This window comes from Sesamum indicum, linkage group LG10, assembly GCF_026168435.1.
Source record: "Sesamum indicum cultivar Baizhima isolate 11 linkage group LG10, ASM2616843v1, whole genome shotgun sequence".
Taxonomy (NCBI): Eukaryota; Viridiplantae; Streptophyta; class Magnoliopsida; order Lamiales; family Pedaliaceae; genus Sesamum; species Sesamum indicum.
Window position 1 is genome coordinate 19,786,686 of NC_142666.1, and position 27,966 is coordinate 19,814,651.

The window sequence follows — 27,966 nt, forward strand, 5'->3', positions numbered from 1 at the left end:
AGTCCAGTCGGGTGGAATTTTTTAATTCGATCTAGCTTACTTACAAGTAGTAATTATATATAGTTCAAATTAAATATTTTTCTATCAACAAAAACTTTTAATTAATTAGCGTAAAAAGTTATTGTATTAACGGAATAACAGGTACAATTTACATTGTACCAATATAGATTAAGATAATCAATGATGTCTTAACTTAATGATTGCGGCTAAAGATGAGGTTCTATGAACAAATTCAAGATTATGTGTTTAAGTTCCATAGATCGTGTGAATATTTATCTTATATTATGTAAGTTGTTGTAATTTATTTATTGTTGTTGGTTATATAAGATATTGTTATCGAAATTAAGTTATTATAATTTATATATGATTATTAATAAATAAATATATATATAGAGAGAGAGAGTAAGATATGAGGTATTAACCAGCTTTTGATTTTTTCCTTAAACCTTTGCATTTTACCAAATTATTGCAAGTAATATGGTTACCTGCTTTGTTGGTGGTCCCTTCGCATAAAGGTCTTCTAATCACGTGACGTTTCCCCCTCCTCCTCCACTACACTCCACTCCTAAAGTACACACAAATTTTTTCATAACATTGATAAACATTTCTCGTTTTCTATGTACTTTCCCACCTTCCCACATTCTTTCAGACATCAACTTCATGTGTTATGATAGTGTCCATGCATGCGTGCTCTACCACGTGACAACCCTCTCATAATCTGAATTCTTCGCCATAATTATTGAAAAAATAAAAGTACGTAAAGGGATTTTTTTGAATATATATATATATATATATATTTTTGGTGCCGTTTGATATATTGTAAACAAAACTAGTATAAAATAATAAAAATAAAAGATTATTTATTCGTAAAGTACAGGAAAACGAACGGGCACTACTACCAAATTAAGTTTACATGTCGATGAATTCTTTTAATAAGATAATCTAGAACTGGAAAAAAAACGTCCTTACTCTCCAAGACTTTTGGTAGAGATCAGATTCCCATTTCATTGTATATTATTAAAAACATCGAAGTTGACTAAACTCGTAACAACACTAGATTTAATAAAGTTCAGTCTAATTACAGGTCGCAACGGGACAAAACAAGAGTCGGTAGAGGTATAAAATTATTTTAAGTGTATGTTTTTGGTTGTAGTGTGGTATTCATGAGTCCAAGGCGTAAGTGGACAGCTTTGTTGCATATTTTTGCAGTTCGACAAGGCTGGGAAAATGGGCTTTTTGTCTCTCATTCATTGTTTCATGGGAAATGGAGATAAATATGTGTTTGTTGTAATAGGGCTTGTCCAAACATAAGATTCCTAACTTAGTCAACAAATTTTGTCCTAATGTTGCATTTTTCTACTTGTCCAAATTGATTCATTTTGATTCAACTTTGAAAACCTAATGATGGTACTTGTGATTGGTTTTAATTTGATCTGGGATTGCATCATTATAAGTCAATTGCATAGTTAAGCTTGACTTCGAGATTATAATCTAAGTCAAATAATAAACTTTTACAGGCCATCGTAATTCTTAAAAATATTTACGGTATTTAGTTCTTGGATTTTAGAGAGAAAGGTTAAAATAAATAATTTCCTGACTTTAATCATTGTACTTTGCATTTAATTTTATTTAATATTTTTTTCTTCACCCAAATATTAATTAAGCCATACGTCGCATAATTAACATATTATTTCCTTTGATTTCATGAGTTAGCAGGTGTTTAGTCATGATTCAAAAATATTCCATTAAATAAAAAAAGTCGAAGTTACATTACATTTAAATTAGTAAAACACTTTTTATATACTTTTAATATTTCATATATTACCATTGTACAAAACATATTGCAGGACATAAACTTTGGATTGCGGAGATATATAGAAACTCAATAATAAAATTGGAATTTAATCTATAACTTTGACTTATTACTAATGTCTTACTCATTACAGAGCATAAGGAGTGCTTTGAGAATGTGGACGAAAATTGTAAGATAGTCCAATTTTAGGGAGAGGGTCAATCACCAAATTCTGTCCTGCTGCTGCATTTTCCTGTTTGTCTTGACTCCCAACTGTAATATAATTAAATTAAATTAATCGTTGCATGAATATTATCGTATATGGTTCATTGTGCAGATCCATGCAGTCGTATTGCCAACGTTCACGTGATTATACGTCTGTAGATGATCAAGGATGCATATATAGACTTCTTTTTCTTGTCAAAAAATGTATATTTGAGTATTTTTGAAATATATTAGAATTCGTGGTCGAGTTCTACTAGAAGATTTGATGATGAGCTTTGTCTTTATGGATTGTAATGAGACGTATAATCTGATTATGGATTACATTAAAAATACGTAATTTGAAAATTCAATTGCGCCTTGTGCAAGAATGGAATGCGTGGAACAACATTGAGATGATCTCGATTAGAATTCTTCAATGTTTATTTTAGCAATGTCGTAGGAGAGAAAGTATGGAGGCTGAATGTTCGTGTATCAAAAATTGTACTTAAGGCATGTATTGAGAGCTAACTAGTATATATTTACAGACGATATTCTTGAATTGCAAGATTTGACGTCAGCCATTGATCCATGAAAGATCGGATGATCATTATGAGTCCATACATATCTGAAGTCAAATCAGGGTAGGATAAGATCGATACAACCCTATCAAAATAAGCACAGGATTTGTCATCATTTGTGAGGATATTGAGAAGTTTGAAGGCATTTATATAAATTTCATACACCATTATGTAGCTACCCCCCTGGAGTTTTTGAATAATATTGAATTGCGACATACTATCGTGAATAATAAATCAAACATAACGTGGGTTCGAAGTTTTCGTCAATTACGACTGTAATTGCTATGTAACTATTTATGTACAATAATTATGCCATTTTAAAGCAATAAAAGAATATTTATTAAATATATACATTACAAAAACAATAATTTTTTTTCATTTTTAGGGACACTATTTACTTTTTAATTATTTTTCCTTTTCCTTCTAATAATACATATACAAGAACAACATTTTCCAACTTCCGAAATTCTAATTCAAATCAAGTTTGGTTGGATCTGAATCAAGTATATGATAAATGTAATTATACTTATCGTAATGAAAGTGATCAATTATATAAAAAATATATTTATAATTGATTTAATTCGATCGAATCAGACTTGAATAATAATTTTCCAACATATTCAGCCAACAATACTTGTGATTGGATGGTTTTCCCTTTCATCACTGCTCTTCCTGCACCTCATCAACATCAGCCATTTAATATTCAACTACCAAATGCTGTAGTAGATAGATATTTCTCAAGTAAAATGGTTAAGTTCATATCATTATTTCAATTTCAATAAACTATGTATTAAGTACAAAATAATTATGCCACTAACATATATCAAAGTATCAAATATTTTCGATGAATAACGTATAATTATAATTCTTCGTTGGAAAATTCTTGTCCAAATAAAAGTCTGATCAAATCGAATTAATAATGCAACAGACGCAATGTATTTGTATAATATTTGCTATATGAGTAGATGTAAAAATATTTTCAATCCAAAATGTGAAATGAAATATATTTTTGATTTTTTAAAAAGATAAACATTAAAAATTCGAAACAACTGAGCTATTGGAAATCTTTATCTGTTCAAAGCTGACTCCAGATATAGTCAATAAAACATTTTATTAACAAAATCCAACATATTAATTAAAAGTCCCAATATTAATTTAATTTTTTATTTACACTATTATTGTCCGGGTTGAGTTGAGAGATCCGAATTGAAACATGCAACCCGGTCAAATGCGATGCGGGATGCCCAGGATCCACCCACTACTTCACTGCTTGCAGATTTTTAGCGCTGTTCTTCTTTACTTCTTTTCCCTTTTTCTTTGAAATTGGAGATTTTTCATTAATTTTTTCCTCCTTCTCATGGCTGTATAAAAAGTTATAGTAGATGCGTTGTCTGAAACTGTGCGCATATATATAAATACACGTATCGATATACTTATACTTACATGTATATCCATTCATCACAACGGCCACACCATCATGGTTTAATGGGTCGTGTTCTCTGATTATAAAAGAACATTAGTTTTCGAGTTTTTTTAAATAACTTTTTGTTGGGCTTTCTCACAATTCAGTTGTTCAGAAAAGGAGATAACTGAAAATCCGCATAGAAAATGAACTACAACAATGAGAAGTGAGTTTCTTGAATCTCCACTTAATTTTTCCTTTGTTTTAGATTAGTGGGTAGTTTTGGTTTGCATTTCCTTATCGATCCTTTTCTTTTTTGGGAGTACTGCTGCCCATTTGTTGCAGATTAAGCTTATGGTGGGTTGTTGAGATTAGAAATGCTTAATTTGTATGATATTTTTTGTGGGTTAGCTTTTTTGATCTGCTTTAATGATGCCAGAAAATTGGTGTGATAATGAGGATTTTTTGTAAGTTTTTATCGGCCAATGCCTCTTGGGTTCTGTTCTTTTTTGACAATTTTATTGAGCATTGCACGTATTATTGATTCATTGCCAGAAATGTAAAGGATCATGTTAGTGTTTTTGAGTTAAGTGTCTATGGAGGATTAGTTAGTCATAATTTTCAAGGCAAGTTATTTGATATTTTGCTTGGTTCTGCTGTCTTTTACACTTTGCTTAGCAAGTTTTCTGATTAATCTGGTCAATGATGAACCTTTTGGTTATTTTTCTTGCAAATAGAGGGCTTTGGAGATCTGAACTTATTTTACATTGAACCGGCCTTCGGCTTCTTGAGAATTGTATTTTTGTGGTTTCATGTTGACTTTATGATTTTGGGCATACAATACATTAATTTTTATCTCTGGACCAGTAACCGTGACATGTGGGATTGGCAAGGCCAGGACTATGATCTTGAAGATAATGCCAGCACAGGTGAGTTTGTCTTGCTTTAGTTTTATAGCTCCTATCCCTGATAGAAAGCTGTTAACTGAGGCATTGATTGTGTAGCTTGTCTTACTAATGTTGGCAGACATATCCAAATGCCTGTTGAATGGAGTGAACCAAAATGAAGACCATCTTTCTTGTGCGTTCGATAGTGCAACTACACCAGTCAAGGCTTGTGGGGATTTAGCTTACCATGTAACCAACAGTGGTAGGATGCAACTTTCTTGTACATTTGTTTTCTCCTTCTTTACCCTGGTCTCCATTGGACATAGCTTATTTCTGTATTTTCTCTCTCGATGTTTGAATGCAATACCTTTTCAAGTTAGCTATTTTTGTTGGAAGTAACTTTTGTATGTGCATGTGAGACATCATGTAGCTTTGTAATGGTAGCAAGGTTTAGCACTAAAATGCTAATTATGCATTGGGTCTTGTAATTCATAACCCCTACACCTTTACTGGCTTTAGAAGATCATTTTCTTTCTAATGCATTGTCTACACACTATGCTTATTCCCTCACCCAAATTCCAGATTTCATTGGCTGAATGGTTCATGTTTTATCTGGATATCAAATGTGTTACATGCATATGAAATTGCATGAAAGACCATGTCCAACAAAACCAGAAAGGGTTAATTAAGCACCAGCTAATATGCATTTCTAAATGAACTGCAGAAGTCATGGGGAAAGAGTTAGAGGAATACAGAGAGCCTTCCTATCAAGTAAAAAGGCGTCGGATGCTACACTTTGAGTCTGAAGTCCTGGATGCGCCTCTTTGCGATGATGAGATCTTTTTAAGATCTAAGGTTGATGCCAATTCATGCTATTCTTTTGGAGTTGCCATGCCTTAGGCTATGTGATTCTGGTACAACCACATATACCGCCAGCAGTGATGTTGACTAACATCTGAATTTGTTTTACTACACCTTCCAAATGCTCTATAAAAAGTGAATGACCTTCCTTTGAAGCATATTTAGTTTATTTGGCCATTCGTAGATTTGTTATCCCTTCTGGAAAAGATGATAATTACATATTTGAATTGAACTTTACATAGAAAAATCTGTATGTCAAAATTGAGTTAACGCTCTGGTGCTTCAAACAATCAGTTTTCTTGTCGAAGAGTTGTTCTATAGCCTTATTTATATTGCTTTGTAATCACTAAATCTGCTGTTGTTTGGTGTTCAGGAGACACAGGATTCCCTTGATGATACTTTCTCTGAAATTTCAGAGTGGGTTGCTGGATTTTCAGGTTTGTTTCCCTCAAAGTATTTGTTTGAAGGTAGAGAGGAATTGAATTGATGTACAGAATATATAGTAATAATTCCCGGTATTGCAGAAGGCACTTCTGCATCCAGCAATGAGTACTTGGACCCATCATCTGAAGGATGGATTGTTGATTGCTTTAATGAGGCTGAGATGCATGTCACAACTGAAGAAATGTATGTTTGCTTAATCTTTATCTTTGAGTTCACCAAAATAATATTTCTGATTCAGCTTTCGTGTGATATATAGGATGCCCGGATCATCTGATGTTCAAGTCGATATTTCAGGTACCCAAAAGTTTTCGGTCCGTTAATTATTGCTGAACATTGTTATAACAGCAGCGTTTTTATGTTGCATGCTTTATTTTCCAGCAATTTGCCTCCCCATCTTAATATGGATAATGTTCTATTGCAGAGCTTTGCAACACTCCTCCTGAATATGATGTTAAGGCAGTAGAAAAACATCCTGTTCGTACTCAACGAAATGTTGTTTTCAAAGGTAGTTATTCCATATAGTAATTTGTCATTTAATTATGATAACCAAGTGCCATATGGCCCTTAAGGCTCATTCTTTAACTGCTGGAAATGTCCCATTTCCTACCCTGGTTTTCTTTGGCCAAACAGGTAGAAAGTCGTATATGCGCACACCTCCTAAACTACCCTCTTCCGTTGTCTACCCATTCACCTTCATCAAACCATGTGGTGTCCATGGCGATGTGACTCTGAAGGACATAAACCAACGGCTGCATACTCCACCAAAATCGAAGCAAAACGAGCAAGACCCTACTGCTTCTTACCCCACATCAGCATTTTCTGGGAAGCCCGTTGTTGGGAAAACTAAAATCCGCACAGAAGGTGGAGAAGGCAGCATTACTATTGTTAGGACCAAAGGTTAATGTACCTTTCTCCTACTCTTTGATGCCTGTTTCTGCTACCCACTGGAAGAAGCTATAACAGAAGCTAACTTTAAAGTTAACATTATGCATAGAGTTCATAATACAGCATATGAATGCACCTGCAAATTGTCTGTCTAGTGTAGCTGTCTTTACATATGATCGATGATTTAGTAGTGTTTAAGGATCTTCGCTCTTTAGAGGAAACGTTCGTACTTTCTACTGTGAAAAACATGTGTTTAGTTCGTATTTATCGTCACTTGTGTGATCCCTTTGTACTTAATTGTGGAACTTTAACATTGAAACCTTATTACTTCCTTAATTTCTCTATTCCAACCTTATTAGTTTTTGTTTCAAGAGCTTCCAGAAAAGGCTGGAAATATTTGCAAAGTTCGATTTTTTGGTAATGCAATGGAGATATTATTGTTTGGCGTCCCTGCAGCAAAATGATTTTGCGCCATGGTTCATTCTTTCTCTTTAATTTTAACTAGTTTTCATCTCTAATTTAGAGGTAAATGTGACAACTTTCCTCTTCACATTGTTGCAAGTTTAATGCTTTGACCACTGAACAATTTCTTTCCCAATTTTTTAAAAAGTAAAAGCAATCAATTATTATTTATTGAATAAATTAGTTCAATAATTAATATTAAATAATAATAATCGGCAACTATAATAATTATATATTAGTCATTAATATCACATTAAATAGAATAATAGATACTATTAAAGTAAAACAACATTTTTTATTATTATTATTTAAATAAAACAAAATCTACTATTAAAATGGAACAATATTTTCATATGTTAGTGGGGTTCGAACATATAATCTTAACATATGAGGTCTCAATTTTATCAATTAAGATAGGTCTCACCGACCAAATCCTTCCCCCAATGGGGAATGAAGAAATTAGGGTTGGACTGGGTGAGCGGTATTGTTGGGAGTATGAACCCCATGTTCAGAGCCCACCTTGCAATTGCACATAATACATTTTCCCTAGGGTCACGAATAATCAGGGTTGTTAACGGGTAGGATTTGAAAAATATGGATTCATCTACCAGAATTTGAATTTGCTCCCAGTTGGATTCTTTGCAAGTTAAACAAATCCATAATTGCATCCAACCCAAATTAGGGTTTTTTTTTCCTTTCTTTTTTCCGATTATAACATGATTAAGGTTTTTACTTGTAGTTGTTTGAATTTCAACCTAATCACCACTCAATTAAGTGAAAAAAAATACTAAATGATATAGGATTAGTTTGGTCTCAATAGCGAGATTTTTACTGTATTGAGTTGACATGATTCACCATATTTTTCCAACTTAAATAGTATAAAATAAATTTAAAAATAAAAAGAAGTAGAATTTAATATCAAAATCTATATAAAATTAACTAATTAAAATATATTTTTATTTAATACCAAAATCTATAAAAAATTGAAATACATATTTTCTACTTAAAATTAAAAACATAAACAAAGAGGATGGTGTTTGGTAAGTGTAAGAGGTGGGTCAATTACAAATTGGGCGTATGACAAATTCTTGGTATGCATGACTTAATAAATTTCTTTAATGTCAACAATGTGATGTAACATTATTATACTTTAATTCCAACAGGAAAACTTATGGTGGCAAAAGACAAATGAGTTTCACATGTTCACAAACTAGTTTTACCTAAGCCCCTCCTCCCCCTTGTCCTAATTAATTCACAACTATATATGGACTTATACTAATTATTCCATATTATTTTTATTTTTTAGTTCAAACATAAAACTCAATAATAATTTATTAAATTTAAATAATAATGTATCTGGCTTGATTTCTGTAATTGCATGAAAAATATTACTATAAGTTTATCTTAATTGATTAGTTTCAATTTTTTTAACAAATTATTTCTATTAACAAAGAATAATTCGTACGATAACAATATTTTATTCTCATCTTGATGTGTGTAATTTAATTTTAAATTGTGTTTACGTGAAATATGCTTTTCAAATGATTTGAGTATGCCCAAAAAAATAAGTCAGTTCACAAAATTGAGGTCCTTAAATATTTATAAACAGTTAATTAATAATTAATAATTGTTTCCTTATATATAATATGTTAATATTATTTTATATTCGATCACTTTACTACACTATAATTTATTATTGTTCAGTGAAAATGAATGATGATGAGCTTTATAAATTAAATAAATTTAAAATTCATGAAAATTGGAAAGCATAGCAGACTCAAATTATTAATCCATAAATAAAAACCTGATCAAATTCTTGTTAAGTAATTGTCTCCGGAATCCAAAAGCAAGCCCAAATATTTGGATGAAGGGCATTTTGGTCCATCCGTTATTGCAATTTTACAGGTAATTTAGTTGCAAGGACATGCACGGAACAGTACATTTGTTCTTGGGTATCGGTAGTATCTTTCTATGCTGTGCTGTCCCCCTATTTTATTATATATATATTTATATATGTATATATACCTCTCTCTCTCTCTCCTCTACTGTTTTTCATTAAAGAGAACGATGCAAAAATAGAAAACCTTAATTGTGGGCAAGCCCCGCGCTTTTCTCTCTCCCCCCCTCTTTCTCTCTCTAAACCTCCTTTTCTCATCATTCTCCTTCTCCACATATAATTGCTCTTATTTCCTTTCTACACATATATTGACCAGAAATCTGTTCTTGATATCTCCTTTGAGCTCACGGAAAGGTATTCAAAGTGTTTTGGTCAATCTTTGCGTCTCTCTATCTTTGTACTCTATTTCTTGGCCCCTTCTTTTTCTCTTAAATCTTTTATTTGGGTTTTGAGATATATAAATTTCTGGGAACTTTTAGTTCTTTTTTTTTTTGGTGGTTGGGGGGGGGGGGGGGCTAGAAGCCCTTGGTCTAAGAAGAAAAGATGGGGTCGTTTTCTTGGGGGTTTACTTTTCGGTTTAGATTGAATTTTTGTTGGGTATTATCAAGGTAGAGTGGTTGGTGCTGTGAAAATTATTGGGCTATTGAATTTTCCAAAGTCAATTCATCCTTTTTTTCTTCAATTATTGATCTTTTTTCTCTCTCTCTCTCTCTCTCTCTCTTTTATTTTGGATACTCATGGGTTTAGAGTAGGCCTTGCAATTGACTTCTGGTTTTAAGAATTCCATTGAAGAACCCCTTTTACCCATTCTTGTCTATATAAAACTCAACCCAAGAAGCTTATTTTGGGATTTTCTTTGTAAATTCAGATGAAGGGTTGGATATTATTACATCTTGTGTTGTTTTGCTTATTTTATTCTCTTGGTGCCTATTGCTGATGATGAAAAGTTTCTTTCTTTAGAAAAAAGTTTGATCTTTTTCGTAAAAAATATAAATCCTTGTCTATTTCATGATAATTTGATTGGTTTCTTTGGAATTGATTGTATTGGATTGATTATTTCAGTCAAGTTATTGATTGAGAAACATATTAAGATTCGTTCTTTGCTGAGTTGACAGCAGAAATTTCTGAATTTTTGGAAACATGGAAGGGAAAACGAGTGAGGAAGGTCTGGAGGTGCCCAAACATGAGAAATCATTGAGTCAGAACGTGGCCTTAGGGGGTTTGAAATTGAAGGGCACAGGAAGTTTAAGTGATAAGGGCATGGAGCCGAAGAGTGTCGGAAGCATTAGCAGCAAAGACATGATCTTTCGGGCTGATAAAATCGATCTCAAGAGCTTGGATGTGCAACTTGAGAAGCATTTGAGCAGGGCTTGGTCGAAAAACGTTGAGACACAGAATAAGCAGACACCAAAGGAAGTCTGGGAGATCGATCCTTCGAAATTGGAAATTCGGTATCTTGTGGCTCAGGGCACTTACGGGACGGTTTATAGGGGTACTTATAATTCGGAGGACGTTGCAGGTAGCTATATGTATTTACTACAATTTTGTCTGTTTTGTATGCTTTACGGAATCATAGGTAGATGGATAGATTTGATGATGTTGGTTTTCGGTCGCGTTGATGTTTTGTGATGTTGAATTATTTTTGTACCTAGTTGTTAGGTACAAGTATGTGGAGTCTCCTGATGTCATCTCAATAGTTTGTGCTCAGCCCTTTTTCTGACAATGCTTATCAGTTTGCCTCTTATTAATACCTGTCCTTATGATTGTTTCATCGAAGGAATAACTGGGACAATCTCAGTTCTCTGACAGATTACAGTGCATATGCTTTTCATTGACTATAGTTGCCGAATAGTTTAATGACGCCTGTAGGACAAATGTATTAGGCTGCTATGCATATGGTTAGTTGGTCCATCTTGACAGATATTTTAGTACTCAGAAATTCTGTCGCTGGTATATGTGTAATACCGGAACTACATATTTAACTTTAACTATTGAAATTGTTTTCATCTAAATGTCAGTTACATTGTAGTACATGTTTTTGCCTATGTTTCTGCTTCCATGATTTTATGGGTATACGAAGAGCAATTTGTCCTCTCTGGCTTTGAAGACATTTTGCTATATTCCAAATCTATGTGAATCATATCAGACTTGCTTACAAAAGAATTCTGCACACATGCATTTTCTGCCTACTGGGTGTGTGATCAATTCGTTAACTCATGAACATGTATGTACTTTGGGACTAATTTTCTTCGCAATGAAAGTTCTTGACATCATGATGCTGGCAACTTCACCTCTGTGTTTGTATCGACATGCCACTGCAGTAAAGGGAACCCTCTTGCTTTTACCTCTTTGCAATATGAGGACCTCAAATTTTCTCCCCACAACAAGCGCCATTTTAGAATGTATTAGTACGACGGAAATTCGCTTGGCGAAGGTTTCTTTAGATCTCATTGAGCTTTAGATCTGAGATATGAACATTGACAAATAAATAGATGGCAATTACAAAGTTGTTCTCTCAGTTCAACATTAGAGATGTTTGCATGTTGCAGTACTATCCACATTGTAATATGGCCTTTCGACTTCCATATTGCCAATGATGACAATTTTGGAGTCCAATTTTCAATTAAAGTGTTCTTTGAATTTATTTTCTATCTTGTTTAGTCCTCTTTTCCCCTTTGTTAGAGTTCTTACTGTAATATCATCTATTTTACAGTAAAGCTATTGGACTGGGGAGAGGATGGTATGGCCACAGCTGCTGAAACTGCTGCACTTCGGGCATCATTTAAACAGGAGGTTGCTGTTTGGCACAAGCTTGACCATCCAAATGTTACTAGAGTAAATCTCTAAGTCCTTGACTTCCCTAGTTTATCGTTTCCTGAGTATGTGTTTTGTCATCAAGTTCATGTTTGATCTTCACGGTGTCAGGTTAGAGATCTTAATGTCTCCTTAATTCTATTTTTTCTTATTTACAGTTTATTGGTGCTTCAATGGGCACTTCACAATTCAAAATTCCTTCCAAAAACCCGTCTGAAGGCTATACCAACCTTCCATCGAGGGCATGTTGTGTTGTGGTGGAATTTCTCCCTGGAGGGACACTGAAAAAGTTCTTATACAAGAACAGGAAGAAGAAGCTTCCCTTTAAAGTTGTGATCCAGCTTGCTCTTGACCTATCTAGAGGGTAAGTATCCATTTGTACGTTTTTCATATCGATTCTTTTGAGTGAATGTTTACCTTGACTCATACGACTTGCAGACTCAGCTATCTACATTCCAAGAAGATCGTACACCGTGATGTAAAAGCTGAAAACATGTTGTTGGATACTCAAAGAACACTGAAAATTGCTGATTTTGGTGTTGCTCGTGTCGAAGCTCAAAATCCAAGGGACATGACCGGTGAAACGGGGACCCTTGGCTATATGGCTCCAGAGGTATTCTTTCTTTCAAATTTAGCCAGATTTCAGAAGTTTTCCTTTGTGGAAATTGTAAATCATTGCAATAAATATTAAGTTAATTGTATTTTTTATATTGAATGCATATTTTCCTAGCATGCTAAGATAGTAGGTCATCTGACGAATTGAGTAGAGATTGATGCCGTTTTGAACTACTCAGGTACTAGATGGAAAACCTTACAACAGAAAATGCGATGTCTACAGCTTTGGAATTTGCTTATGGGAAATATACTGTTGTGATCTTCCTTACACAGACCTTAGTTTTGCTGAAGTTTCTTCTGCTGTTGTTAGCCAGGTAAAATTTCTTGTCCAGACAAAAACTTCTACCTGCTTTTGTCGGATTGTATTTCGTCCTATTCATGGCTGGGTCAAGTTGATGGGAATGCTACTCATATCTGGAAACTTGCTTACTTTGTGACATATATCGTTTACCTTTGTATTTGTACAGAATTTGCGGCCAGAAATCCCTCGATGTTGCCCAAGTTCTCTTGCAAATATCATGAAGAAGTGCTGGGACGCAAACCCAGAGAAACGGCCCGATATGGATGAGGTTGTGAGGTTGTTGGAAGCAGTCGACACGAGCAAAGGAGGAGGAATGATACCCGAAGACCAAGCCGGAGGCTGTTTCTGCTTTGCTCCCACACGAGGACCATGAGAAATTATTTCCCTCATTCCCTCTCCACTTAAATCTACCGTTTTTACTTGTTCACCAGGCGATTGAGATGTTTGCAAATACGTGGACTTAGAGACGACTCTTTTAGTTAGTTGTTGATGTGAAGTATCATTGTTTTATGTCGGAAATAATTGTCTGGTTATTCCTTGGCGAATTCTTTCTGCAGATGCAGACACATTTTATACAGTCGTGCTCTAAACATTTTTCTGACTTTCCGGCAGTGATGGATCGATCATACATTGTATATAGCACAAAAAACCAACATTCATAATAGCACTACTATGTTGTTTTTGTCATATGGACAGAGGCAGATGGAATCCTACTCTGTCCAAAGGTTGATGTCTTTGTGGTAGATTCTTACAAGTGGATTTTTAGCCTGTGCCAGTATTAAGACAAGATGGTAGCTGACTACTCTCCCATTCCATTTACTTTTTACTTCTTGTTTGGCAAAGTAGCAGACATGCAAATCCAATCTAATGTTCTAACTCTTTTTCTGTGTATAAAGAGGGTTTTCGACTAAGTTTATTTAGAATATCTTTATGAGCTCGTATATTTTATAAGATCTCATTTTACTGGCAAATTTTTAAAGTGTTTGAATAAAATAAGATTATAAAATTCATAAGATGTCGGTTACGATAATTTGGTAACTAATTCGATTAAAATTGAAGAAATTTGTAAAAGTATTAAAATAAGTCTAGAATTTCTTACTTCTTTTAAAAGAATTTATACTGAATATGTTATTTTTAAATCTTATAAACTCATCCAAACACCCTCTAAATGATACGAATGTTGATGGATATAATTTTAAAGCTCGCTAACTTTTTTACTTTTTTAATAATAACAAGTTTTTGAATCTAATAATTCACAAACTAATGACAACACGTAAGGGAATGTGTCTGATTGGAAGAAATGGTATTGATGATAAGGTTGTCGTAACTTTGTTTGTAGGGTTGATTTTGGAAAAGGGCAGCAGCTGAAGAGATAAGAGTGAGTAGTGATGATGGTGCTGACATGACCCTAATGAATTTGGTCTCTTGTCCAATTGATATACATATTTGTTGGTTGCAAATTGCAATGAAGATAAAGGTGATTGTGCTATTATTATTATTATTATTTCCGATTCTAAGGTAGGAAGAATGTATATATATATATATATATATATATATATTAATGCTATCTGAAGGGGCTTCCTCTAATTCTCTATTTCCTTATCCTTTATTACCCATTTCTTGCACGCATGATAAGACTTAAAGCAGACTTTTCAAACAACCTTAGTGGATACATGTCCCTAAAATAAAAGGACAGCTGAATTACAATTATCTCAAATTTGATATAATTATTTTGTTATTTAAATAATATAAAATTATGATTCATGATACAAAATCATACTTTTATCACAAAAATTGAATGAAAACCTAATAAAATCTAACAAAATGGTCCAGTTGTTAGATAGACGTTAAGATAAAAAGATACTTAAAAATTTTCAAACAACGAGGAGGTATTATAATTATGTCAAACTTTAAGAGATTTGACTGTAATTCAGTCTAAAAGAAAAGGAATAATCAATTTTTGTATTTTTTTTATAAAAAAAAAAAAGCATTTTAAAGTAATAAGTAGAGCCATAATTTGTAAATATTATAGATAACTGCTATGGAAATATGGTCAGGACTTAGGCTGAGTATTACGAGACATAATTTTTAAATTTTGTTTGATGTAAATTTTATCGAAAGAACATTATAGATCATTTTCAGTGAAAATTAAATTGTTTGTGGCAGACCAGAAATTAAGTGATTTTGTTTATATCCCCATATATATGGACATTTGGCATATGCTAAATTCACAGATTCTCCAATATTTTGATAGTGTGATCACTATCATCTCATGACTACGAATAATAATGCTCCAAATGCCACTCTCATTCTCTTCTTTTCTCCCTTTCTTCTCTATAATTTTTTGTTTTAGTAGAAACCAATTCATGTTCTCGTTTCCAGTATCTGCCTCTCTAAAATATTATGATTTTTTGTTATTATTATAAAAATATCATTGCAAATACCAATTAATCATAATTGGTTTTATAGGAACAATGGTCATAGTTAAACCATGGTAACTGTTTACACATGTGAAAAATTAATTATCTTCGCAATACTTAAATTTTTGTATTGATTTTGTTTAATCACAATAAAAATATTAATTTCTTATGATTTTTGAAGTATAGTCATTCATATATATATATATATATATTTTGTAGTATACTTTACATTTTCAGAAACTCGTAAACTATTTTTGGAAATTCCATATCATAATTTTGAAAACAAAGTAAATGCAGCATATTTTTAAAAACAAATATAAAAGTTAAGAAACTAGTTATGATTAATATTTTTCTAAAAAATTATTATCTACTAAAATATATATTGTTTAGGCTTAAACTTTTTCATATTTATAATTTAAAATATTTACATTTTTCTTTATACTTTTTCAATGTCAGACAATAAACTTGGCTTAAGCCTGTTCATATTTATAGTCTAAAAAGTTCAAATTTTGTTGTATACTTTTTCAATGTGGGACAATAAGCTTAACTTAAGCTTTTCAATGTTTATAGTTTAATGTGTTAGTATTGGCTTATGCCTTTTCAATTTGGGATAATAAGTTGGGCTTTAACTTTTGATATATATAGTCTAAAGTGTTAAATTTTGACTTAAGCTTTTTTGATATTGGATAATAAACTTAACTTAAATTTTTCATATTTATAGTTTAAAGTATTCAAGTTTGACTTATACTTTTCTAATGTGGGACAATAAGCTTCATCTGACAACCAATGTTTAATAAATTAATATATAATGTACTGATATGTTATAAATTATATATATAACATATTTCTGATTAACTAATTTTTTGAATTCGATTTGAACGATCGAACTAATGATCCAATAATTCAATAATTTATGCAATTCAATTACGGGTCCAATTTTCAAAACATTGGCATTATCTATGTCGCTATAACCACTGCCATATTCTTTACCAAAAAACAAATTAAGACAAAAAAAAAAAAGTGAATAATTAATAAACAATAAGGGTTTCAAAAAATAGTCAGCATTTGCGTGACACCAACCCTGACCGAAAATATTTTTAGGGACAGTTGTCAAGAGACTGGTTACAGCAGACGCAAAATCCGTCGCTTATAAATTGGGAGATAATGGTTTCTCCTCATTCCTGCCAACTTTTGCTTCTTTCTCAATACAGAAAGAATAAAAACGACTCTTCTTTCTCCTATTACGATAACTGCCACCGCCACCACCGCCATCATCGCCACTAAAACCGTGGCAACCACCCCACCCCGTCTGCGGAAGATATATAGACAAAACGAGAAGGAAAGATATAAATTCTGAAAAAAAAAATCATGGTTCTTGAAACTGTAGTTGATCATCATCCGAATTCGTCTTTCATGGCAAGTTTCCTCCGGCAGTGCGGTGGCTACGCGGTTATAGACGGTGGACTTGCGACGGAGCTAGAGCGCCACGGCGCTGACCTCGATGATCCACTGTGGAGTGCGAAGTGCCTCATAAACTCACCTCATCTCATTAGAAGGGTACTGATTGATTATCTTTACACGAGATTCTTAATTTCCTAAATTGCTTAGATATTACGAGGTTCTTTAGAAATTTTTACCTCAAGTTAACAGTTTTGAGTACGAGGTTTCTTAATTCAAGAATTCATGCAACTATTCTGTTTCGTGGTTTACTGAATCACTTCAACACGCACAAATATCACTAGGAAAGTGCGAGTATTTTACTGGCTGCTTTATTTCTTTAATCATGATTTTGATTAGATTAATTACAAAGCTTTATCTCTCTTCTTCCTTTTTTGGTTAAATTTACAGTTCTATGTCTGTATATTTACATTTATGTATAAGTCGGTCCTGTTGATTCTTTTCTTTAGTTGTCTGAGGTTTTCAGTTCCATTGTCATTAGTTTATTTCAGTAGTTACGTGGAGAAGCCACCTCGTTCTTGTTTCTTCCAGCAGTTCTTTCTGTACGACACGTGTTTTCCTTCACTGAAAATTATTAATTCTATTATAATCTTTATTTTATTTTATATTTGGAAAGAATGAATACAAAAATATTTTAATTTCCTTGTAAATTCAGAAAATAACAGAGCCCAGATATTAGGAGGTGATTAATTAATTAGAAAATTTAAATGCAGCTTACCATATTCACTAATTTTGATCTTCAGACACCAATTTGCATTAGTAAATATCTGCTGGATCAAGAGGAAGTATAATACAGTTATGATTGATCATTTTTTTAATTATATTCTAATTTTACAATAATAAGAATATTATACCTATCATATAATTAACATAGAGCTCCCGTAGAAATAAACGTAAACTAAACTATAAGTTACATGAATGTTGCTTGTCAACAGGTTCACCTGGATTACCTTGAAGCTGGAGCAAACATCATTATATCTGCATCTTATCAGGTATTTGATTCCGTGAATTTATTACCCTTCACATTTGAGATTCCCACAAGACGGATGTCCTGAATTTTCGGGGTTATGCACAAGACAGGCCACTCTTCAGGGTTTTGAAGCCAAGGGACTTTCCAGGAAAGAAGGAGAAGCCTTGCTGGTAAAAAGTGTGAAAATAGCGTGTGAGGCTCGGGATATTTACTACGACAGGGCCACCAAGGGCTCCTGGGACATTTCTGGAGATGTACTAACGCGACAACAGCGTCCTGTTTTGGTTGCTGCATCGGTCGGAAGCTATGGAGCTTATTTAGCTGACGGGTCCGAATATAGGTCGGTCTATCCTGTAAGAACGTTGATCCGGATATTGCTCTGCAGCTGTTTAATGTTTTATAGTGATTTGTATTGCTTTTCTTTTGTTTTGCAGTGGGGTTTATGGAGACAACATTGGTTTAGACACACTGAAAGATTTTCACCGTAGGAGAGTTCAGGTTTTGGCTGAGTCAGGGGCTGACCTGATTGGCTTCGAGACCATTCCAAATAAGCTGGAAGCTAAGGTAACTTTGATGTTTGAGATTGATTCAGACCATTTCATCTGTTTGAGGTTAATGTGACCTGTAGCGAATTTCTGATAGCTGTTTGACGGCACAACGGTTCTTTTCCATGTAATAGGCATATGCAGAGCTTCTTGAGGAGGAGGCCGTAAACATTCCTGCTTGGTTTTCCTTCTCTTCCAAAGACGGCATCAATGTGGTTAGTGGCGATCCAATTCAAGATTGTGCGTTGATTGCCGACTCGTGTGAGAAGGTTGTTGCAGTTGGAGTCAACTGTACCCCGCCAAGATTCATTCATGGGCTGATCCAATCAATTCAAACGGTACGAATCTCCCGTGGTTCTTGCCTCTTTAGGTTCCTTGTTTATTGTTTTCGTAGTAAATTTGCTGCTTCTACACCCGGCCAATTTGCAGGTGACTGCCAAACCAATTCTTGTATATCCCAACAGCGGCGAGACTTATGATGCCAGCAGAAAGGAATGGGTGGTGAGTCAACTAATACTAGCTTCTTCGCGGATACTAAGAATGTAATACTATGATGAACGAACTCGTGCCTATAGGCCAAGAGGGCTTGTTAGCTTCCATACTGATCATACAATGGGCCTAATCATCAGTTTTCATGACTTTTTCGTCTTAGATTGTCTGATGATATGTAGTTACTGAATTATTTACTTGTCTCTTGATGAAGCCATCAACTGGAGTGAAAGACGTAGATTTCGTATCATATGTTGGGAAATGGCGCGAGGCTGGTGCTTCTCTAATTGGAGGGTGTTGTAGAACTACACCAAACACCATTAGAGCCATTTCCAAGACTCTTTCAAGTTCTGCTGTAAGGACCTGATTTGGGAGAGAAGACAAGTTGCTCAACTTTGTGCTTTGTATCTGTTCCGACCACATTAAGTTTCCGAGCTTATGTATGAACCTTATGAAACGAGCAATAAAACTGTATGATATTTGTTTCCTTTAGATCCAGTACCATATATAGTTTCTGAATGCTTACTGGATTGATTTTTTGGTTGCAACTTTTTAGGTGTTTAGGGATTTGATATCAGTGAGAAAATATTATTAGATCTATTTTATTTTTAATATGGGATGAGGTTACATGTAACGAAAATTTAAAAAAAGAGTGTATTTTTATAGTTAAACATTTGGGTAAATTATAAAGGATTTTTTTGATATTTATTATAATTACAATTATTTTAAAATTAATAGACGTCTAACAAAATACACTTTAAAATGGACTGACACAAAACATATTTATTAAATGATGTTTAATTTTAAAAGTATTTATAATTTTTTCAATCGATTTAGAATAATTAAAATTATTGCAAATTTTAGAGTTTGTTGTAAAAAATTCCACCGAAATCTTTTACAAAATATCCGTTAGATTAGTAGGAGTGAACATATAATTTTAATTTTGTATTGTGATTTTAATTTAAATTATTAAACATTAAAAAAACACAAGGAGTAAAAAAGAATTTAGCCTTACTTTAGTCAGTTGCTTTTGACTGCAAAAATAATGTCAGGAGAATTAGACAAGTTATAGAGGTCATTCTATTTTGGACACACCTCGGGAGGTTTATGTAATTGTTTCTTTTTTAATATGCAAAATTGCTATGGTGTTATCAATTTTAATCTTGCGATTGGATAATTAAAATTCCATTATTTAATTCTGAACAAAATGAGATAATTAAGACTACGCGAAGCTGCAAATGAATAAAACTGCGAGAATCGACCGGCGGCTGCTGGCAGTCAAAGGTTGTGGAAAGAGAGAACACTGCGCAGCTAAAATACTGTAACTCGCTATGACCTCCACCGTTGTCCTCTCCTCACCTCCCATGACCATCCCCTCCCCACCAAATTTAAACCCACAAATTCAAGTGCAATCAAGACCCATTTTATACAACCTCGTACTGGAAACTGGGTCTCTCAAATCTTGCAAGAATCTTCAAGAGATTAAACAACTACATGGACAGTTCACAAAACATGGACTAATAGGTGACGCCGCTGTGCTAACGAAGCTCATTGACAAGTATTCGCAATTGGGGTCTTCTGAAAGCTTAGAGTATGCCCAAAAAGCCTTCAAGATATTCAAGAACATCAGGGAGGATTGCCGTAGTAGGATAATTTACCTGTATAATTCTTTGATAAGAGGGAGTTCCTCGGTTGGAGCTTTTGATGAAGCCGTTTTGCTGTATGTGGATATGTTGTTTGAGGGTGTTGCGCCTGATAACTATACCTATCCATTTGTTTTGAGTGCTTGTGCAAAAGGCTTGAGGCTTTCTGAGGGAGTACAACTTCATGGTTCTCTTGTGAAGATGGGCTTTCATAGTGATATTTTTGTGCTGAATTCTTTGATATATTGTTATGGAGAGTATGGAGAAATTGATAGAGCGAGAAAAGTGTTTGATGAAATGTGTGAGAGAAATGTAGTGTCATGGACTAGTTTGATTTGCGGGTATGCCCGGAGAGAGAGCCATAAAGAGGCTGTTTCTCTATTTTTTAAAATGGTAGAAGAGGGAATTGAGCCCAATGAAGTTACCATGGTGAGTGTGATTTCGGCTTGTGCGAAGTTGGGGGATATGGATTGGGGGGAGAGAGTTTTGGATTATGTGGAGAAGTCAGGGATAACAATCAATACTGTCATGGTAAATGCACTTGTTGACATGTATATGAAATGTGGAGCTGCTGAGAAGGCGAGGCGACTTTTTGATGGATGTGTTGATAGAAATTTGGTTCTTTACAATACACTCATGTCTAATTATGTAAAGTTGGGGAAGGTGAGAGATGCACTTGATATATTTTGTGAAATCCTTGATGGAGGAGCTAAACCGGATAGAGTTACTATGTTGTCAGTAATCACATCCTCAGCTGAACTAGGTAATTTTCGCTTGGGGATGCAATGTCATGCATATGTCTTAAGGAATGGGCTTGAGAGTTGGGACAACATTGGCAATTCACTTATTGATATGTATACCAAGTCGGGCAAGCAAGAATGGGCTTTCAGAGTCTTTGATCAAATGTCCAACAAGACTGTTGTTTCATGGAATTCTCTACTCGCAGGTTTCGCCAGAAATGGTGATGTGGAGTCAGCTCAAGGATTGTTCAATGAGATGCCAGAAAAGGATATTGTGTCTTGGAATACAATGATTGGTGCTTTGGTCCAACAAAGTTTCTTTAGAGATGCAATTGAGCTGTTCCACTCCATGCAGAATGAAGGGATAATGGTAGACGAGGTCACAATGGTGAGTGTTGCATCAGCCTGCGGCTATTTAGGAGCTCTGGATCTGGCAAAATGGACTTACAATTACATTAAGAAATATGAAATTCACTGTAACATGCGGCTTAATACAGCTCTTGTCGACATGTTTGCTAGGTGTGGGGACCCTCAAAGTGCATTAAAAGTTTTCAGCACAATGAAAGAGAGGGATGTCTCAGCTTGGACAGCAGCAATTGGGGCAATGGCCATGGAAGGTAATGGGGAACGAGCGCTTGAGCTTTTCCATGAGATGCTCGGCCAAGGGGTTGTGCCTGATGAAGTAGTTTTCTCTGGAGTATTGACAGCGTGTAGCCATGCAGGTTTAGTTAAGCAAGGAATGCAAATATTTAACAGTATGAAAGAGCACGGAATCACTCCGCATATTATCCACTATGGTTGTGTTGTTGATTTACTAGGCCGGGCAGGTTTGTTGGATGAAGCTCTTGATTTCATCAATACCATGCCTATGGAGCCTAATGGTGCCATTTGGGGTGCTTTTTTAGCTGCTTGTAGAATACACGAGAACGAAAAGATGGCAACTTGTGCAGCCGAGCTGATAACCAAATCTGCCAAGGACAAAACAGGAGTCCACGTTCTCCTATCGAACATATATGCTTCTGCAGCCAAATGGGATGATGTTGCAAAGGTGAGGATGCAGATGAAAGAAAAAGGTATGAAGAAAACTCCTGGTTCAAGCTCAATTGAGGTAAATGGAGTGGTCCATGAGTTCACTTCTGGAGATGAATCTCATCCAGAGAATGCACTCACTGCCTCGATGCTTCAGGAGATAAACTGCAGACTCAAACATGCAGGCTATGTTCCTGATTTAACGAATGTTTTGCTCGACATTGATGAACAAGAGAAAGACTTTTTGCTCAATCGACATAGTGAGAAGCTAGCCATTGCCTTCGGCCTTGTCTCTTCTAGTCAGGGAATGCCCATACGAGTTGTTAAGAATCTGCGGATGTGCTCAGATTGCCATTCATTTGCAAAGATGGTGTCAAGAGTGTACGACAGGGAGATAGTTATTCGAGATAACAACAGGTTTCACTTTTTCTGGCAAGGCTCATGTTCTTGTCGTGATTACTGGTAATATAACCGAAGTATCTGGGCCTAGATTTTACCAATGACAACAGTGATGCTATCAGCATATCATCCCTCTTCTTGTGTCAGATGTATATACCATTCTTTTCATCCTCAGTGATGTAAAATATATGTTAATTTGTTGTTGGAGTATCAGTATTATAGAATAGTTTTACCGACACATGGGGTAAGAAAACGACCATCACATGTAACCAAAAATCCTATATCTAACAGGCAACGGATATCTAAGAACAAATGCAAAGCTTAATAACCAAAGCTTCTTCACAAGCCTGGATACCCTATTGGATTCTAGGAACATAGATTCCTGTTCTTGGTGGTTGTATTTCACGACCCCAGCTTAGGGAAAACGGCATCAATGAAAGAATGATACATTGGATCAGCTGCCCAGACTTGAGCCAGATGATGAGAAGACGAAGTGCGCCGGTGGACCTCTTCAATGAGCCAGATGCTGGCCTCGGCTTTAGACGGATGGATGATCATGTCTAGGGGAACATCCTCATCCTCCGCTCCAAGCCTCTCTTGGTCCAAGCGTTTCAAGTGAATATTGGTGAGGTAGTGGAGAGGTTGCTTATACATCTTCTTCATCGAGCTGCCTAGTCCAGTCCATGAGGTATAGGGAATAACAGTGCCACGCTTAGTTGGTATTGGGATCAGCTTCATGTACTCTTGGTAACTTTTTGCTCTTCTGAACAGCCATGCTGCATTCCAGGGCACAGGAAAAACATGAAATATCGAATCCATTCAGGCCCAACAATGGAGGTAAACTGAATTTAAACTAGAAGTTGTGGGATAACATTAAAAGATTTAAGTCATAATCAAGGCTACATTCGACTTCATCATTTGCAAATATTGCCATTTAAAAAGCAACCAGATTTTCGATTTCGGAGTTCTTAAAATCATGCGTGCATCTAAGTTCTTGGTTGTAGAAGAAACACAAACACCCAAAAGCAAAGGTAAGTAAGCAGAAAAAAGGGGCAACCATCTTTCAGAAAGATGGTTCTTTTGTGGTGAAACATAGATTCCTATAAGAAATTAGGAATGAGAACTTTGCTTCCACATCAATTTATAGATATGAATCAGACATTGGTTATGATACATAAAAGTTTACTGAAGTAACACTTAGATCCACAGGGAACTAATATTGTATTTTTGTAGCTCTTTGTTATTTACTGGTATTGATACATATGCACAGTTGTACAAGAAAAGAAACAAGTCGACACCTTTGGCATTCACAAAAGATTCGTGAGACAACTTTTTGTCAATTAAAAAAGGGCATGCAGAATCTCATATTAGAAGAAACGAGAACAAAATCCCAGATTGTTCCACACTCTGCACTTTGACACCAAGGCTGAAAGAAATTTTCAGGGCAACAAAATGCATTCTTATATCAGTCCCATCAATTTCTGTTGTTTATGAATTTTGAAATAACATATCCAGATCCACATTATACTAAGGTGCTTCAAGTAAATAAAACATAGATGGTGATGATTGCACATCAAATTCATAACCCTTGGTATTTCACATCAAGATCAACATTATTTACGTATGATATAAATTGTACGAGCTATGTAAACATGATCAACTAAAATGCAAGGTTGAACAGTTATTTAGGTCATAAACAAGACCATCCATATATATAAAGCAATGGACCATGAACCTCCCCAGCAAAATGTTTAGATTAGAAACATAAAATATACTTAAAGACTCCTGCTGTGGACATAAGTCAGTAATCTCTTGCTATTATGTTTTCTACAAATATAAATTGCAGAATGTTTTGTAACTGACAGAAAAACAAGGTCATAAATAATGCATAGAGAAATAAAGTCATAAGGGACTTCACCAGTGAAACTTAATTACCTTCAGAAGATAATTCTATGGAAGGGTCATCATTCAGCTGCTGGCTCATCAAGACATCATTGTCTGCATCGGAGGAAGAAGAATCATCTGATAAAATCTCTACTTGCTCATTAGACAGCATAGGTCTCTTCATGGCTGCACATATACATTTGCATTACAGAGGGACCTTTTACATAAACTAGAAAGGGTTGGAGAGGAATCACTGGAGACAAAATGCGATTAAAAGGACAGGAAATCAACTGGAAAATGAAAATCAAATACTAGTGGACTTCTTGGTTTCAGTTAAGTTGGTTATTGAAACCCCCAATAAACAATGAAGATTTTCACCCTAAAAAATATATCAGTTGTGAAATGAGAAGCAAAGGACTTCCCTAGAAAGTCTATGAACGCTCTCAAAATTACACCAAACTTTCCTATAACTTCTTATTTTATTTAGTCCCCAGGCATAAATGTAATACTACTTGAAGCCATGCGAAATTGTTGTATTTTAGTAACACTAGATGTTCAATGCAGAAACCCACTCATGCAAGGAAAATATCCGGTGTCCAGAAGGTTATGAATTTACTGTAATGTTACGAAAACATGAGCAAACAACACTAAAGTAATTCTAACCAAAACAGAAAGCAGTGCACAAGCTACTGAATGCCCTCTATCAAATACCAAGATGGTTTTCGCCTTAACAGGTTAACACATTTTAGTTTGAATTTTCTAAGTCAATCAAACTTCAACACCGTGAATCAAATATTAATTCTATGTGCGATGTATATTATGAAAAAAAGTAATCTATATTATCTCTCAGCAGCAAACTGTTGTTTACATTAATGAACAATTTTTAGTATATAGTTTGCTTGTTATTGTAGCTGAGGAAAAAGGGAACAATCCAAAAAATTAGTCCGCTGTCCCCCATGTCAATCTTACAAGATAAAACACCATGTGTTTATGTATTTTAAAGACCAATGAGTTCGATAAGCCCTTTATTCCAAACAAGACATCCTATTACAAGCATATGGACAAGCGTCATGCTATATAAGCAAAACACTAAACTTCAACTAAGAAAGAAGCTTGAAAAATAACATTACCACATAAGAAGACTAGAAATGTCCAGAAGAATGCAATGCTGTAACCCTGTTTTATCCTGATGCCCACCGTAACCAAACCCCCAACCCCAGCCCCAAAAGAAAAAGATGCAAAACCTGGGCTGCCGTTTTTCCAACTGATCTCAACTTAAAAAAATTAACGTTCCAGTAATAAAAGAAACTCTGGTTAGCCAAGAGAAACGCTATTAGCACAGACGACAAAGGGTTCAAGAAGGACAATAGAACATTTCAAGAATGTAGAATCAGATATCACAGACACCACAAAATCAAGAAATAGAGTAGAGAGAAACAGGAGAACCTACAAAACCAGAAATCAAGAAATAATAAATGGGTTGGCGCTCTTGATAAAGAAACCTAATCCTAGTTCAGTGTAACAGGGAATGCTCTAAAGAATTCTTTACCACCAATTGATCAACAAGCACATACAAAGAAAGAGAGGGAGAAAGAGAGACGTTACTTACTATGGGGAAGAGCGATAGCGAGAGCGAGTAGTGCCTGTTTTCTATGACTAGTGTTTCCAAGGATCTGTTAGATTGATATTAGATTCAAATAATAATTTCAATTAAGAAAATAATACTAAGAACAAATGAAGGACAGTGAAAAGAAATAAATGTTAATAATAGTAAAATTAAAAATAATAATGTTTTTTGAAGTAATAAAAATAATGTTTTTTCATCAACATTGAAATAGGACTCAAATGGGCTTCCCACTCTCCTAGCCCAAAGTAGTGTTCCCAATAGTTGGGCCTTTTGGGTCATCTTAATGGATTTATCAAATTACTTGACAAATAAAATAGGCCCAATGAAGGAGTAGGCCCATCATTATCCCCTAAAACCAAATTCTTAATGTCAACTTCAAATTTGATTGGTAAGAGAGAGAGTGAGAGAGAAGCAAAGCATAATTGGAGATGAGGTGAGAGTGAGCGCACAGGATTAAGACAGAATATGTCTTATTAATGAAAAGATGAAGGAGTAAAGACAAGGTTAAGGAATATAATCCAGCTTCCCAATTCCCAATTCCCAAATCCCCTCTCTCTCTCTCTCTCACTAATAAAGATTTGAATCTGCAGCACAGCAGCCTTATAATTCTTTGGGATTCTCTCTCCCTTTTCCTCTTATATATATAATAGGGATAATTACACTTCTTTTCTTTGAAATTTGATGTTATTACATATAAATTTTTTGTAATTTGAGAAATTACATCTAACACTCTTGAGGTTGCTTCAATCCAACAAATAAGTCCATTCGTTAGTCAAAATTCACTAAATTTGCTTAAATTAATAAAAAATAAATAAAAAAATTAATATTTACCTTTGATTGATTAATTACTGGTCAAATATTTTTTTAAAAAAATTAAAGTACCCTTATAATGAAGAAGATATACCTCCTTACGTGCATTGATGCATGAAGATATATGAGGTAATTTGATTATAAAAAAGATTTATTTAACTTGCAATAAGTGATTAGTGTTAATATAGATTTTTTTTTCTAATTTTTTTATTAATACAGCAAATTCGATGAATTTTGACTAATGGAGGGACTTATTTTTATGATAGAAGCAAATTTCAAGAGTGCTAGATGTAATTTTTAAAACCACATGGGGTTTACATGTAATTACGCCAAAACTTAGGAGAGGAGAGTGTAATTACCCCTATATATTATATAAATGTGTTTATAGAAAAAAAATGTAATTTCCTTCTATGATATGAAAAATAAGTAAAAAAAATTTTGTAAAAAAAGAACTAACAAATTATCTCTACATTTAGCATAAAACTTTTTACCCATTTCGCATATTAAATGGGGTAGATTACATTTAATTCTGTGTATATACGAATTTTTATGAAAAACGATCCTTTAAAAAAAAATCTCTAGTATTATTTAGTACATGTGAATTATATCCATATTCACAGGGTTAGAACCTATTTTTTTATTTTAATTTTATATTTCAATCGTAGCGTGTCGATATATTGAATTAAATACGTGGGAAAATATTGAATTTGGTGGTTGGTGTAGATCATATGCATGAGATGCAACACGGGAGGAGTTGAATCACAGCCACAAACGCGCAACGATTTTGCATTTATTTCTAAATTTAATGCA

General features: G+C 34.3%; 5 protein-coding genes across 11 annotated transcripts; 4 read left to right on the top strand and 1 right to left on the bottom strand.

The window, feature by feature from the left end:
- Nucleotides 1–3,779: 3,779 nt before the first annotated feature.
- LOC105171573 (protein XRI1) lies at nucleotides 3,780–7,424 on the top strand. The gene is made up of 9 exons (XM_020697190.2): nucleotides 3,780–4,202; nucleotides 4,844–4,905; nucleotides 5,003–5,125; nucleotides 5,588–5,718; nucleotides 6,098–6,161; nucleotides 6,249–6,351; nucleotides 6,425–6,462; nucleotides 6,590–6,673; nucleotides 6,799–7,424. The coding sequence occupies exons 1-9, from the start codon at nucleotides 4,183–4,185 to the stop codon at nucleotides 7,068–7,070; spliced, it is 897 nt and encodes a 298-aa protein (XP_020552849.2). The 5' UTR covers nucleotides 3,780–4,182; the 3' UTR covers nucleotides 7,071–7,424.
- Nucleotides 7,425–9,574: 2,150 nt separating this feature from the next.
- Nucleotides 9,575–13,829, top strand: LOC105171315 (serine/threonine-protein kinase 52). Of its 5 annotated transcripts, none has more exons than XM_011092383.3 (7): nucleotides 9,575–9,766; nucleotides 10,528–10,931; nucleotides 12,126–12,247; nucleotides 12,385–12,590; nucleotides 12,665–12,839; nucleotides 13,021–13,155; nucleotides 13,309–13,829. In XM_011092383.3, exons 2-7 carry the CDS (start codon nucleotides 10,553–10,555, stop codon nucleotides 13,513–13,515), a joined length of 1,224 nt encoding a protein of 407 aa, XP_011090685.1. In that variant the 5' UTR covers nucleotides 9,575–9,766; nucleotides 10,528–10,552; the 3' UTR covers nucleotides 13,516–13,829. The 5 variants fall into 5 exon arrangements, with proteins under 5 accessions (XP_011090685.1, XP_020552983.1, XP_011090687.1 ...); XM_020697324.2 differs by having other exon boundaries at nucleotides 10,531–10,931; XM_011092385.3 differs by lacking the exon at nucleotides 9,575–9,766 and adding an exon at nucleotides 10,039–10,287.
- A 2,898-nt stretch (nucleotides 13,830–16,727) lies between these two features.
- LOC105171316 (homocysteine S-methyltransferase 2) lies at nucleotides 16,728–19,516 on the top strand. The gene is made up of 7 exons (XM_088886144.1): nucleotides 16,728–17,119; nucleotides 17,956–18,012; nucleotides 18,101–18,330; nucleotides 18,425–18,554; nucleotides 18,670–18,873; nucleotides 18,965–19,036; nucleotides 19,239–19,516. Exons 1-7 carry the CDS (start codon nucleotides 16,931–16,933, stop codon nucleotides 19,389–19,391), a joined length of 1,035 nt encoding a protein of 344 aa, XP_088742270.1. The 5' UTR covers nucleotides 16,728–16,930; the 3' UTR covers nucleotides 19,392–19,516.
- Nucleotides 19,517–20,233: 717 nt separating this feature from the next.
- On the top strand, nucleotides 20,234–23,048 carry LOC105171318 (LOW protein: PPR containing-like protein). Its single transcript, XM_011092389.3, has one exon. It carries the CDS (start codon nucleotides 20,356–20,358, stop codon nucleotides 22,900–22,902), a length of 2,547 nt encoding a protein of 848 aa, XP_011090691.1. The 5' UTR covers nucleotides 20,234–20,355; the 3' UTR covers nucleotides 22,903–23,048.
- On the bottom strand, nucleotides 22,995–26,462 carry RDM1 (RNA-DIRECTED DNA METHYLATION 1). Of its 3 annotated transcripts, none has more exons than XM_088886052.1 (3): nucleotides 26,329–26,462; nucleotides 24,771–24,905; nucleotides 22,995–23,611 (listed from the first exon to the last, which is right to left on the bottom strand). In XM_088886052.1, exons 2-3 carry the CDS (start codon nucleotides 24,901–24,903, stop codon nucleotides 23,238–23,240), a joined length of 507 nt encoding a protein of 168 aa, XP_088742178.1. In that variant the 5' UTR covers nucleotides 24,904–24,905; nucleotides 26,329–26,462; the 3' UTR covers nucleotides 22,995–23,237. The 3 variants fall into 3 exon arrangements, with proteins under 3 accessions (XP_088742178.1, XP_011090690.1, XP_088742179.1); XM_011092388.3 differs by lacking the exon at nucleotides 26,329–26,462 and adding an exon at nucleotides 25,850–26,319; XM_088886053.1 differs by lacking the exon at nucleotides 26,329–26,462 and adding an exon at nucleotides 26,170–26,313.
- Nucleotides 26,463–27,966: the final 1,504 nt, after the last annotated feature.

Bases quoted from the DNA above. Each gene is read 5' to 3' on its own strand.
- LOC105171573 (XM_020697190.2), top strand. From the start codon at position 4,183: ATGAACTACAACAATGAGAA. The intron at 4,203-4,843 runs GTGAGTTTCTTG...TCTCTGGACCAG, and splicing joins ATGAACTACAACAATGAGAA to TAACCGTGACATGTGGGATT. The intron at 6,162-6,248 runs GTTTGTTTCCCT...CCGGTATTGCAG, and splicing joins GTGGGTTGCTGGATTTTCAG to AAGGCACTTCTGCATCCAGC.
- RDM1 (XM_088886052.1), bottom strand. From the start codon at position 24,903: ATGAAGAGACCTATGCTGTCTAATGAGCAAGTAGAGATTTTATCAGAT. The intron at 23,612-24,770 runs GTAATTAAGTTT...CCTGGAATGCAG, and splicing joins CATAGAATTATCTTCTGAAG to CATGGCTGTTCAGAAGAGCA.
- LOC105171318 (XM_011092389.3), top strand. From the start codon at position 20,356: ATGACCTCCACCGTTGTCCTCTCCTCACCTCCCATGACCATCCCCTCC.
- LOC105171316 (XM_088886144.1), top strand. From the start codon at position 16,931: ATGGTTCTTGAAACTGTAGTTGATCATCATCCGAATTCGTCTTTCATG. The intron at 17,120-17,955 runs GTACTGATTGAT...GCTTGTCAACAG, and splicing joins CACCTCATCTCATTAGAAGG to GTTCACCTGGATTACCTTGA. The intron at 18,874-18,964 runs GTACGAATCTCC...GCCAATTTGCAG, and splicing joins TGATCCAATCAATTCAAACG to GTGACTGCCAAACCAATTCT.
- LOC105171315 (XM_011092383.3), top strand. From the start codon at position 10,553: ATGGAAGGGAAAACGAGTGAGGAAGGTCTGGAGGTGCCCAAACATGAG. The intron at 12,248-12,384 runs GTAAATCTCTAA...TCTTATTTACAG, and splicing joins ACCATCCAAATGTTACTAGA to TTTATTGGTGCTTCAATGGG. The intron at 12,840-13,020 runs GTATTCTTTCTT...TGAACTACTCAG, and splicing joins TTGGCTATATGGCTCCAGAG to GTACTAGATGGAAAACCTTA.